Genomic DNA, 13,325 nt, shown 5'->3' with positions numbered 1-13,325 from the left:
GGGTAGAAAATGTCTGTTTATGATGAGTTTGGTTCAACATAAATTAATATGGTAGGAAACAAAATACTATCTCTTTGAAAACATGAATATATATGAAATAAACCGATTTTAGTTTAATAAAACAATGGATTATAACGTCTAGTGTTGAATCTGATCATCTGGACTCGTCCTGTGACTGCAGAGAAAGAACAGTGGACGACGAGGCAAAGACCTTGTGGCAGCAGGGAGAAACAGCTGACTGGAGGGAACAGACCCCAATGGGCTCACACTGACCACTACTTACTCACAGCAACTAGATGCGAACCAGAGCTCGCAGAGCATTGGAACTCCTCATGTGTAGGAGGGAAACTTAAGCTTGGAGACGTTAGTAGATGAACCCAACCAACCACCAAGACCTGGTTATCAGGAAGATAACCAGGCACAGGCACATGTGAAGTGGCAGTGCAGTGAAACATCAACACATTGATCCAAGGCACAGTGGAAAACAACCTGGAGGAAATGGGGACTCTGGGATGCCAGCATTCACTATTGAGCCTTTAGGAGACATTATAACATCATTGTTACAACTCTGTTAGCTTGGGGACAACACAGTAGTGGCTTTGCTAAGTTTGATGTTGTCTTATGTTCTGGAACTCCACTGTTGATCCACTGTGATTCGTAAACTATGTTTTACTGGCCTTAATATATGATTGCAGGTTGATACCTGCATGGACAGGCATTCAGAAGGAACAGAAATATCAAAGCATAATATCGTGATGGCATTTCACAGTACAAAACACCAATGCGGTGTTTATTTGCGGTGCATGTCTGAACAAGAGTGGCAGTTCTGCCTGGAACCTTTCATGAAGTTATTGATGATTAAATTAACCTTTGCTCTTGGTGGTCTTTCCAGTTTTGCTCTGTCAGTATACTGGCAGCTGGTGAGTCAATGAGCAGATTACGCAACTAGACCTGTCATTAAATCCACTCCAGACGTTAAAACCAAGAAACTACAGTACATACGCTCCAACAGGGTGTACTTCATGGAAGCCACCCTAATCAGCAGTAGAAAAGAAGACTGAGCTCTGATTCAAGAGCCTTTCAAAGGTCACCAAGTGTTCATGAAGTGTGAACTTAAAATGACACGGACCTTTGGGTATGTCGAGGAAAGTTAAACGCTTATCAGCAAACAGGTGCTGCACAATGTAATGACTTAATGATCAAATAAAATAGTGGTGGGGGTTCATGGTGAGTTCATCTTGTACCATAAATAAATAAATCACAAGTGTGTATCTTGGTTCAAGGTTGAAATAAAATCCTGCAAACTATTTAAAACATGTAAAAGCCTTGAGAAGAAGAACAAGGTTACTTGTAATAATCAGAAATCCTGTGTCTTGGTTCAGAATATATCATTCAAATGTTGCAAATGATCTCTAAAATGTTACAAACTCTTATGTAATAAGTGTGGCCCCACAGAGTGTGGCAATGGTGAACTTCGGTCTCAGAAACGTCAACAAGTCAAACATTCCCAGTTCAAGCACGTGTCAATCAATCAGCCTTTAGTTTAATCATTCAGTCTGCCAATAAAACTATAATCATTATCATTTATTTTCATTTTCAGTTTAATAATAACTGTTATCACAAAGTATTTACATTGCTAGTAATTGAATTAGAATAATGTTAGTATGCATTGGAATTAACATTGAACAACAAAATGAGGTTATCACTTAAAACATAAAAACAATAGAAGCTTTTTGCTCAGTGATTCATTCAAACGTTGACATTTTTCGGTGTGATAAACTGTGTGCATGTGTCTGGCAGTAGGACAGTTCTGGGTTTTGGACACACTGAAGGATCATCAGGGTCCTGTGGACAAAAATAAACATTTTTAGCCATTCCTTGGTGCCTTAAAGCCAACATGTGTCCATCTCTTAGTGGACTGGATAGTGGGACTTACTGGTCGTTGTCTGTACACGTCCAGCGGAAACCTCTGGAGCGAAGGTTTTGGATCAGGTCCACAATAGATCCTTGGCTGCATGACTCTCTGCAGAAGACAAACAAAGGCGCCCAGTTGCCAGATATGAAACGTTTTGTGTGTTTGCAGCTGTGGGGTCTGCTGCTTGTGTGTGTCCTCACATGAAGGGTCCCTCCAAATCGGTCACCACCTTGATGTTGACATGATCCACCATTTGCGGGTTCAGGCCGTCCAGTTCCACACTCCCAAACATGCTGCCAGATGGAAAGGAAGGATTTTACTGCACAATCGATAAAAGCTTCGCCGGACCATCTTTGCCTCGTCTTGTTTACCTTTTCCTGCTAAAAGCGTTTTCAATAGAGCCGTTGAGCAGCACGGTGACGTTACCGCAGGCCATCTCTGCAAACTAACACACAGATGATGCAGGGGGAAGCCAGTTTAGAGCCACAGTTAAAGGCTGAACTTGACTGATTGGGGTAGAAAACGGCGTGCGTTACATTTTGTGAGGCCTGCCGCCATAAGGAATAGACGGGATGATCACTACACGCCGACCACTCCGGGCAAGAATGGAAATCAAAACCTGTGTGACAAATACAGTGATGTTACTTAGAAAAGAATACTTTACATCACTTGTAAAATAGAAGTATACATGGATTAAAAAAGTGTAGTTTAGGTGTTGAGAGCTGATGATGTCGGGGCTTGTTGTGTCATAACTCAGCTACTGGAGTTGTGTGCTTGGTATTTAAACACTCTTTAACCAAACCCACCTGAGTCTTCCTCTCGCCCGCACCAGATGAGGTTGTTGAACATGTAGCCGACCAGCGTGTCCTCCAGGGTCCAGTGGTGACGGAGCACCGCGGCGTAGCTGTGCATCAGCATGCGGGTCTTACTCCACAACAACAACTGAAACAGAGGGGGGGACAAGTTAAGGCAGCAGCAGGGCAGGTTGGTGTTTCACACAATTGCACAAACGCACCCACGTGAGACAGATAGGCGACACGATAAAGGTTCTTAGGAATGTTGCTCTCGCTGACCGACCGTGTCACAAGGCCAACTCTGTGGCACAGCACCAAACAGCTGATGGTAATCTCTCGTCGTCACGTTACAAGAAGACTGACAGGAAACGGCCTCCTCAAAGTGTCTCCAGACCTTCTCACAGTCAAACCTGAAGACAGATAAAACAAACACACACACACACAGAGACAGAACAGAAGATAGCTTCCATTGTCAGAATCCTCGTAAAATTTAACAAATGGTAGTACATCGATTGACTCTATAAGATAAGATACTTAAGTTTGGTCAGATCACATGAAATTCCACCACAATGTCATTTGAACTTAAGTCTTAAACCTGTAGTGCAATTGTAAATCAAAATTAGATCTATTATAAGGTTCATTGAGTGGGATGATGATGTAATAGCAAATTTAAGTGTTTTGTATGAAATGAGAAACATTTTCTGGAGCAGACAGGAAGCAGACACATGAGCCACATCCTGCCAAACATTCAAACATTCTAACGCACATCAAAACAAGCGCTGACTCCCTTCATTTAGGACACACGTCCTGAATGTGTCCTCTGTGTTTTGACAGAATTCTGCTGCCAGGCAGAATTCTTCTGGTTTGAGTTCTGGGAGGGGGACGGAAAGTTGCCGGGAAAGTCGAGTCGCAGAACGGTTTTTGATCTGAAACTTCAATTGGTACGTTAACACGCACGCTGTATTACAATTATTCTGGTCTGGGCTAAAATTAAGGGGAGAAATAATGTATACATGGCCATCATTAATGAGAGTCTGCCAGGTGAGGGAACAGATGTGGACCTGTCTGATTATAATAATAAATCGTCGTATGGTCATTGATTTATTGCCTTAGCAGAGTGAAATCAATGTCCAAATCAGTCACTGTTTGCTAACTGAGGCCACACGATACTCTGGAAATGTGATCACATGAGGATAAATGGCTGAGCTGTGTGTTACCTGAGGCCGGGATTAACTAGCGTGATGTAGTTGTAACACCTTCCCACCACGATGTGCTTTATGTTGGGGGTGGTTCCGTGCCGCGCTCTCAGTTGACTCGGGCCAAGCAGGAGCACGAGAAGGCCTTTGAAAAACAGATATAAAGGATAAAAGAAAGGAGGCCATTATCTGAGGCGCTTTGGGTGGAACGCATCAAAGGAGAGGAGAGAAGAAAGGAAAGGAAGCAACAAAGACAGAGAGAAACTGCTCGTTAATATGGATGAATCGCACGCTCTTTGGGAGTTACTTACATATTGTCACTGAGGCGGCGGATAGTTTCGAGGCGGGCATGATGATGGTGGGCAAAGGGACTCTGGGTGTCTCATTGTCCCTGAGAAACTGTCAGGAGGAGATCAAGAGTGGAAATCAAAGTGTGAATCCAGATTGTGGTTTCTCCTACAGGGTTAAAAGTCTTGTGTTGCCTCATGTTTGTGTGATGTGGCGTTATGTGGCGTGAGGCCAGCAGAGCCCCTGTGAGAACCTGCAGCTTGTTTGTTTGTCCCTGCATGATTGACTTTAATCAAATCACCCCTAAGGCATGTTACTGCCTCCCGCCATTTCTGTTTCTCTGTAGGTGTAAACGTTGGCAGCTTCACAATCGAATTCCGATCAGGTCAATTTTAATAATGAATCTCCTGCGACTGGGAATTCCCTCCAAGTGACATTAAGACTGTGGCACCATTATTATCTAAACATGTGATTAACAGAATGAATCATTGCACATGCACAGTTTGCCTTGTTGGTAAGAACACTCACCATTCTCCAAATCGAACATTTAGTATCCCAAAGCCAGCGTAGGCCCGGCTCAGCCCCCAAATCGAACCCGCAAACGGAGCCTCGATGTGCCAAAGACGCCGACGCTCATAGGTGGACGGACGCAGCTCCTCCACAGCCCGGGGAGAAACGTCTTCTACGTTGTGATCGGGCTTCCTTTGCTTTTCCAACCTCCTCCTTTTGCAAATGATGCAGCCCGTGTGACTCTCATTACGGAGCTGTTAACATGCTTCCACCCAGGCCTCTGCTGGGTTTTTCCCTGGGACATTGTGGCGTTGGTTAGACAGAGAAAGGCTGTATGTGCTGCAGACTGTGACAAAAACTCAAGACAGGGGCAACAAAGACAAGAGGTGCAAACACATGTTGTAATTTAAGTGCGCATTTATCATTAAATGGCTGTTTGTGGCTCATTTGTTGCCATTTTTCAGTGTATTTACTTACTTTTCTGGTAATGACATACATGACTCATAGGTGTCACTAATGTTCCTGTTCTGTCCTATCTTGTCTTCCTGTCTATCATAGCTCACTGACAGGAAATACTCCAAGATTATTGAGCTGGGCAGATCCTCAAAAATTCCCACCCATCACTTATTTTAACAAGCCACCCTTGCCACTATTGTTATATTTAACATCCCTTTGTAGTAATTTACTAGAAGCCCATTGGACAAATTGCCATTGAGGAAGTACCACAAGTAATAAAGCTAAACATCCCATCTTCCAGTTCCGCTCTGATTATATTTAATCTTCTTCAAATAGACGAGTATTCAAAATGGAACAAAGCAAAAACTCCTAAGTAGCCAATTAAAAATGTTTGATTCTTTGGGGGGAAGCGTTCTGCTTCTCTTCCAGTTACCACAGCATTTGATTCTGTTGTTGTAGCACATCACAAAGTCCAGTGTGTGTGTGTGTGTGTGTGTGTGTGTGTGTGTGTGTGTGTGTGTGTGTGTGTGTGTGTGTGTGTGTGTGTGTGTGTGTGTGTGTGTGTGTGTGTGTGCGTGTGCGTGTGTGTTTGTTTGTTTAAGACCACAGAGTGAGCAGAAGGGCCATTGAGCATCATGAGTGTTAACTGTGTATCTAAAAATGAAAAAGAGCTTTAAAAGTATTTCACCTGCCAAGACCCCCAAATATGCAATTTATATTTTTTATTATTAAATGAAAATTGCACTTTAAGGATACACTAATGTCCTATTATATATAAATAATTCTATCTATAGTCCCTCATTTCACTTATGGCATCCTCGAGTACGTGCTGTCAATACAGAATACAGTTTTAGGTGCGTTGCTGCCACCTTCTGGACGAAAGTGTTAGTTAAGTGTCGCCATTAAACATTTATTTGACATTCGGATTGTCACATATTCTGGTCATCGGCCGTTTTGGGCTCCGTACCCTCCTGCAGGTGATAAAGTTTAATATGGTCGCCGTAGCTGTAGAACTCAAACCCCGGATACAGAGGCTGCGTGAATGCGGTTCGGACCCTGTGGATGAGAGTCGGCGAGTCACCGACGGCGTAGAACTCCAGAGTCCCTGCCGTGTGATCCAGGTGTACCCCGATCCTCTGGCAGGTAGGGGTTTTTAAAGCGGTGCGAGTGCCGTCGTGCCAGAAGCTGAACCCGAAATCCGAACATTCCAAACTCCAGGATAGCCCGTTCATCCCCAAACGACACTCGTCCCCGGCGCCCTTCCTGCAGATCCCTGAGTACGACAGAGCGACGCACACCTGCCCGATCCCGCTCCCGCTCCCGCTCCACGCCGCCTCCCAGTAGCAGCGCTCGGTCAGGCTCTCTCGGCACAGCGCCTGCTCCCAGTAGTCGAACCTCTCCGGGCGCTCGGGGACCCCGTCTGGATCCTGCACGTAGGTCGCCGCGGTGTCGTCCTCGGTCAGTCTGAGCTCTTGATAAGCCGAGTTTGGATCCAGACTGAGATTCTTCCAGTCTGATCGAGGCAGAGACATAAAAGCAACATCAACATAATGTTTATGGTAAGAGCACTTTTTATTAAATCAAAGGGGGAAATGTTGTACATGTTACTCTCTACATGTATCCAAGTTACTTTGCATATTAAAATGTCAATTTAAAACACCATATAGCGTCAGCAAATATCCCTAATAATGTCTTTGTATACATCTGTTCATTATCTGTCAACATCTGTCCAATTAAGCATCAAACTAAATGCTTAAATTGTAAATTGCCATACTTAAATTGACAACAAAAGTAAACTTTCCCTTCACTCCTGACTCAGCTGACTGGCCGGTAGCAGGATTTAGTGACATTCAACCAAATCGAATCAGAACACACAGGCCATCAACGGTCAACGTTACTAAGGGCAACTATGGCATGTTTACTTAATCTCGTATTATTCGGAACCTATGGCAACTATGTGGAAGTGACACTGAGGTTAAGTATGTATCTACATATTTACGAACATTTCTTATGATTTCCCAATACAAAAGGTCACTACTCACACTTGTAGAAGTCCTCCATTTTACTGTATAGAGAAGATATATTATTTATATTGTTCAAAGTCTTTTAGGTCTAGAAAAACGAGATTATCTGCTACATTGAGTCAGTTTCCTGAAAGGGCGTAAGGCTTTGTTCTAGCCAATGAGAGCAACGCTTTTAGATCAGTTTTAATTTTTGACCAATCACAGTTAGGGTTGATTTCCGAGTCCCACCCATCACAACAACAACAAGGGGAAACAGAGCCAGGGGCGGGGCCATAGCTCAGAGAGATAGCAAATCACTACTGAAGTCTGCACTTCCTCCGGGTACTGTCTGGTCCACAACAAGTCGAGGAATAAATTTGTTTTCTGCATTTTTGTTATTTAATTAAGGTACACAAGAAGTTTCTACAAATACATTACGGCTTTAAATAAGATTGTTGTTTTAATTTTTAATGCTGCAACTGACATAACGATTAAAGGCGTTTTATCCGCTTCCTTAGTGTAGAGCTAGCTAGCACGATAGCTAGCTAACCTAGCTTTGCCTGCTTTCTAATAATATACCTTAGTCCTGCGTTGTGTTTTTAACATCCTCTGTAACACCGCCGGTGTTGTAGACTAAATGATGTACCGGCGAACCGGTGACTTCAATTGAAATATGTCTGTACGAGTTGCTTTGAGTGGTGTACCGGAGGAACTAAGCGAAATTCACCTGTTCACACGGTCACTCGTTAATCCTGTACACCCCTGGCTGCTTCCGTCAATCCGTACCTGTCTGTGTTCATCTTCTTCCTCCTCCCACAAGGATCCCGGGACGTGCTGCCTGTTTACCTGTGGATCTTCGTCGCCCTCTCTGCTCCGCCCTCACCATGACTGACCCGTGGCAGGAGTGTATGGATCTGTGTGTGGAGGTCGCACACCGGGCTGGGAAGGTGAGACCATTTTGAAGCTGTCAAAATAAAAGATGCTGCTTAGAGTCAAAGTAAAACAAATGTAATGATTATGAGGAATGTGTGAGTATGTGCGGTGATGCAGTTCTGTCAAATAGTAATTAATGAAGTATTTGCAACCGTGACGATAATAACGAGGAAGTAAAGAATGATGCCTTCCTCAAACTCCATTCTTAAATCAAACAAACAGGAAGTGTGATGTGTGTCTGGTTTGAGCTCCTTACTCTATGACTAACTAGTCATAGAGTCCTGCTGATCCTTGCTGTATGCCTCATCATCGTGTGTGTGTGAGACAGGTGATCCGCGAGGCGTTGCAGGAGGACATCGCCGTGATGGAGAAGAGCTCGCCAGTCGACCTGGTGACCAAGACGGACCAGGCGGTGGAACAGCTCATTATCTCCTCCATCAAGGCGAAGTACCCCTCACACAGGTACATGACCCCGCCACCGCAGAGAGACACACACACACACACACACACACACACACACACACACACACACACACACACACACTTTTATGACGTCTACATTCTTCCTCAATTCCTCAACTCAATGTGAGCTGGGCACCATTTTGTAGATAATAAAGTAAAAACATGAACTCAATCATCTCTCACTTCTCCACTCTGTTGCTCTCTGAAGCTTCATAGGCGAGGAGTCTGTAGCGGCGGGAGAGCCCAGTATTCTGACCGACAACCCCACTTGGATCATCGACCCCGTGGACGGCACGACCAACTTTGTCCACAGGTGAAGTTCTGTACTGTAGTTTACTGGGCTCCACTTCTGTTTGTGCCACTTAAAAACAAGGAGCACTGTGGGAGATTTGTTTGAGCTTTTTAGCTCCTCCACTCTATTTTTATCTTTTAATTAGCTCCTTCCCTGGAATGACCTCTCTGCTAAGGATAATAAGCCAGTTTAGATGAACCTTAACTGATTAGAGAAATTGATTCCTCTGTGTTCTAATCTTCGGGGAATTCACTAAACAAATGCGCTGTGCTTTTGTTTTTACGCAGATTTCCTTTTGTGTCTGTATCAATCGGCTTCACTGTGAATAAGGAGGTAAGGAGGCTTTGATGCTTGTGGATAAAACTATTTCCTTTATGTTAACATCTTCATTTTGAGCAACCATAACAAGATTATTGCTCCAGTAATCTAATGAATATCTCACAAGCTGTACGAACCCTCGGGAACATTTATCTCCTGTTATCTGTATGATTGTTCTATTATTATATGTTCATTATAGTCATATATACATCATCTCTATGTTTTGGTCTCAGGTGGAGTTTGGGATTGTCTACAGCTGCGTCGAGGACAAAATGTACACGGCACGGAGAGGGAAAGGAGCCTTCTGCAACGGCCAGCCCATCAAAGTGTCGGGACAGGAAGGTGAAGTTAGCAAGATACACCACTAGATAGAGCCAAAACCTTTAGTTACACAATGCGACTCAGTTTGGCAGCTTGTGCATGAATGAATAAGCTCAATACTGTACATAATATGCTGGTATTGTGTTTTTACTTAATTTAAAGTATATATTTGTATAAAATATGCATCCTTTTCTTCCCTTGTAGACATTACCAAGTCTCTGGTGCTGACAGAAATGGGCTTCAAGAAGGATCCTGTGCATTTTGACACATTGATGGCAAACATCAGGTCCATCCTCTCCATCCCTGTACACGGGTAAACACACACACACACACACACACACACACACACACACACACACACACACACACACACACACACACACACACACACACACACACACACACACACACACACACACACATACACACACACACACACACACAGTATGTACCATCTGTAAGGTGACGGTGTGTTGTTTGCACTTGACTTCACCGCTTTAATTCCATTTCTATCCGCAGCATCCGCTCCCCGGGCAGTGCAGCTGTGAACATGTGTTTGGTAGCATGTGGATCAGCTGATGCGTATTATCACATCGGAATCCACTGCTGGGACATGGCCGGAGGGGCGGCAGTTGTGACCGAAGCCGGGGGAGTCATCATGGACATCTCAGGTAAGTCATTTCTATAAAAGGTGAGCTGTGATCAGTCACACCGAGCCAAAGCATGAATGAAGAACGTCTATCTATGCATTAGGGAATCAAACGTTGTGACTCTGAATGTCTCTGCTGTGCACCAGGTGGCCCATTTGATGTGATGTCCCGGCGGCTGATCGTGGCAAGCAGCAAGGCGATAGCTGAGCGCATCGCCAAGGAGGTAACCGTGTTCCCCTGCGGGCGAGACGACGCAGACAGTTAGTTTGCCTTCACACGCACACTAAACTGTTTTTTTTAACCAGATTCAGTGTTTGCCTCAAGAACATCTGAGCAGGTTTATCTCAATATCATTTAAACACTAAACACTTTCCCATTTTACGTTTTTTTTGGGAAGTTATGATCACATAATTCCTGTATGTTGTTTTTGTTTACAGCACGTGTTTATCTTATTTATTTGTTCTAACATTTTATGACTTAAGCACTCATTTGTTTTTGTTTGTGTGGGTCAGAGTTGTATCGATGAATAGTGCAGACTTGCAGGAAGTTACTTGAGGGTTCTGGTGCCTAAATGTATTTTTGCAGATGCTTACGTTTAAATTTGAACCCTGTTTCTTGAGGCATAAAATAAAGTAAATATCATCTTATTGTGATCCGCCTCTTCAGTTGTCTCGTTGCCGTAGCAAATTCATGTTGAAATACAGGCAAAGAGGAACAAAAGCATTGTTCAAAACACACAGATGAAGAAATTAGACAAAGCAATAGAGCGTACTGTTTGTCCATAAACGCCTCATCTCACGTGCGTTCAATCAAGCGTCTCTGCTAAATGTGGCTCCGCCCCCTCCAGGCTTGCATATGAGTCAATCAACTGTGTGCCGTGTTTGCTACGACCCAAAACATTCAAATTTACCTTTCTTCTGCGTATAAGACGACCTAAGACGATACTTTAGAAGACAACAACATCCACTGAACGCCAAACAAAGAGGAAGCCGGCCTTGACCTCTGACACGGCAGAAAGACGTAAAACATTCATTTGCCACCTTAAGAAATCCAAGCCGACGTTACCAAACGCAGCAAACTAAGACTTCCCTATTTTGACAACAATGTTCTTGTACCTTGTCTTCTAGACACCATGTCCCGACCAGATGATGTGAGATTCAATGTTTGTGCGTTCCCGTCACACATTTTTCAATTCTCAGTGAGGTCAGCGGAAACACGGCTGCTGTCACAAAACTGTAGAGCGACGCCGTCTCTCACAAAAAAGCTGAAATTCGACAGATTCTCGGCTTTCCTTGAAGTCTTGCCGGGGCTCACGCGTTCCTCAGCAAAGGTTTGACGGGGCGAAGACTGCGGAGCGTTCGGACAGAGGAACATCCCCCGGGCTTACACCTTTCACTCCGCACCGCTGACTTTCAACTTAGTTCAATGTCAGACACCGGGCCTCATTTATAGCTGTGAATCCACGGATCCAAACATCCAAAAACATCCATCAACCAGGATGTATTATTCATAATGGACCTGTCAGCCAGACAGCAGGTCTGATCTATTTGCACTGCTCGACTCATCACTTCCCCTCCGCCCGTCTACCTGCTCCTCTTAGTTCGGCACACAAAGGAACAAAAAGGGGGCGAGGGGGGGGAAACGGCACGTCCGTATCCGAGACGCCGCGATGTCCTCCTGTCCCTCGGATACCCCCGACACCTGCCGGTCCGATTGCGATGCGCTGACTGTCGCTTAGGATCACGAATCTGGGGCCGTAGGTTGGACAACAGATGAGATAATGAACTCGTGACTTTGCTCTTTATCCTGTGTGTTTTCTATGTGATGGCAGACATAAAGAACAGGTTCAAAGTGTTCACGTCTGGTCTAGAGAGAGAGAGAGACATCCTGCTTCTGCTTGTTTTGTTGCACTCAAGAGTTTAAACGCCTTTTCACAAATAGGTGCAAATCTGTCAGATGTCCGCTTTTCTGGTCAAAACATCAAATTAAAAGCTTTATAACTTCCGATGTTAAAGACACAGAGACATGGATGATGCCTTCAAGTAAAGAGAACAACTGAACCATGATGTACCAAAATTTGAAGATTGATAGACACAACTGCTCAGATGGTACAGATCAAAGAGTAAATGATGACATATGGCTCAAAAGTTGCATCTGTCGGTGAATAATTTTGGTAAAGAGATTAACGGCGTCTGGCTGTGATGATGTCACGTCTCGCAGGTTTAATGGATGTTGCAGCATAGGCCACTTTAATTTCATAACCCAGTTTTCGCAACAAAAGGCTTTGCGGTGAGATTGCGACTCAGCTGATCTCTTGCTCAGTCTGGAGTGATGTCGCAGTCGTCCCACGCCACCTCCACGCCACGTCTACGTCCATCTGGCCCACACACACACACACACACACACATTCAGCCACCCACACACACACACACACACATCTTCGGGTGCTGTGTCCGTGGCTGTGTTGACTTAAAATTCCAATAGAAACTGTATGTATAATTTATAGGGGCGGAGTCAATCCTGTGAGTTTATCCCATTATAAACATAATCTTAATGTTTGATCTCGCTTCTCTAATCGCACCAATCGCCTTTAATATAAGACGACAAGAGCTTTTAACGACATTTATCTCCCTTTGCATCTTCAGCTTTGAATCTTAGACTATATAAACGTCTTCTTTATTTCCTTCGCACATTTACCCACCTTCTTCTTCGTCTTCTTCTTCTTCTTCTTCTGTCCTTTCTAAACTGGACGTGAAAGCATACATTTCCCCCCAAACGAGCCGACACGTAAAGCTGTAACTTTTATCTTTTGAGCTTTTGCGGGCTTGACGGTGAAACTAAGTAGTAGTAGACTGCAAAGCACATAAAAGAGTGAAAAATGTCGATTGACGTTGCTGAATTTAATTGGGTATATTGTGTCGCGTTTATGTCCCCTTTTCATAGGAGGGGAAATGGGAATACACACAGACACACATACACTCTCACTACATTGTGTAATGACTCAGGGGAGCTTTTAAAGTGTTTTCCATGAGTGGAGAGCAGCAAAAGGGTGCAACAGTGAAAAGCCAATAGCTGCAAAACTGTCAGGAAATACACAGAAGTGACAGGAACGTGAAGCTAAATCCCACGTTAGGGTTAAACCCAACCTTGGAGTGTGTGTGTGTGTGTGTGTGTCTCCTGCAGAAAC

The 13,325-nt window shown here is 44.1% G+C and overlaps 2 protein-coding genes across 3 annotated transcripts; one reads left to right on the top strand and one right to left on the bottom strand.

Moving 5' to 3' along the window:
• Positions 1-1,536: 1,536 nt before the first annotated feature.
• On the bottom strand, positions 1,537-8,041 carry LOC143006729 (ADP-ribosyl cyclase/cyclic ADP-ribose hydrolase 1-like). Of its 2 annotated transcripts, none has more exons than XM_076157977.1 (11): positions 7,949-8,041; positions 4,722-6,672; positions 4,217-4,304; positions 3,927-4,050; positions 2,993-3,119; positions 2,722-2,857; positions 2,452-2,534; positions 2,287-2,360; positions 2,116-2,208; positions 1,937-2,023; positions 1,537-1,845 (listed from the first exon to the last, which is right to left on the bottom strand). In XM_076157977.1, exons 2-11 carry the CDS (start codon positions 4,722-4,724, stop codon positions 1,746-1,748), a joined length of 915 nt encoding a protein of 304 aa, XP_076014092.1. In that variant the 5' UTR covers positions 4,725-6,672; positions 7,949-8,041; the 3' UTR covers positions 1,537-1,745. The 2 variants fall into 2 exon arrangements, with proteins under 2 accessions (XP_076014092.1, XP_076014091.1); XM_076157976.1 differs by lacking the exon at positions 7,949-8,041 and adding an exon at positions 7,202-7,331.
• Positions 7,452-13,321, top strand: LOC143006731 (inositol monophosphatase 1-like). The gene is made up of 9 exons (XM_076157980.1): positions 7,452-7,570; positions 7,983-8,109; positions 8,424-8,557; positions 8,766-8,870; positions 9,137-9,182; positions 9,401-9,509; positions 9,693-9,801; positions 10,008-10,159; positions 10,285-13,321. The coding sequence occupies exons 2-9, from the start codon at positions 8,047-8,049 to the stop codon at positions 10,401-10,403; spliced, it is 837 nt and encodes a 278-aa protein (XP_076014095.1). The 5' UTR covers positions 7,452-7,570; positions 7,983-8,046; the 3' UTR covers positions 10,404-13,321.
• The last annotated feature ends 4 nt before the right edge of the window (positions 13,322-13,325 follow it).

This window comes from Genypterus blacodes, unplaced genomic scaffold (genome assembly GCF_046128005.1).
Source record: "Genypterus blacodes isolate CSIRO-AG114 ecotype Tasmania unplaced genomic scaffold, CSIRO-AGI_Gbla_v1 ptg000076l_1, whole genome shotgun sequence".
Classification (NCBI taxonomy): Eukaryota; Metazoa; Chordata; class Actinopteri; order Ophidiiformes; family Ophidiidae; genus Genypterus; species Genypterus blacodes.
The sequence above is the reverse complement of the archived record's forward strand: the minus strand, read 5'-3'. Positions and strand labels throughout refer to the sequence as shown.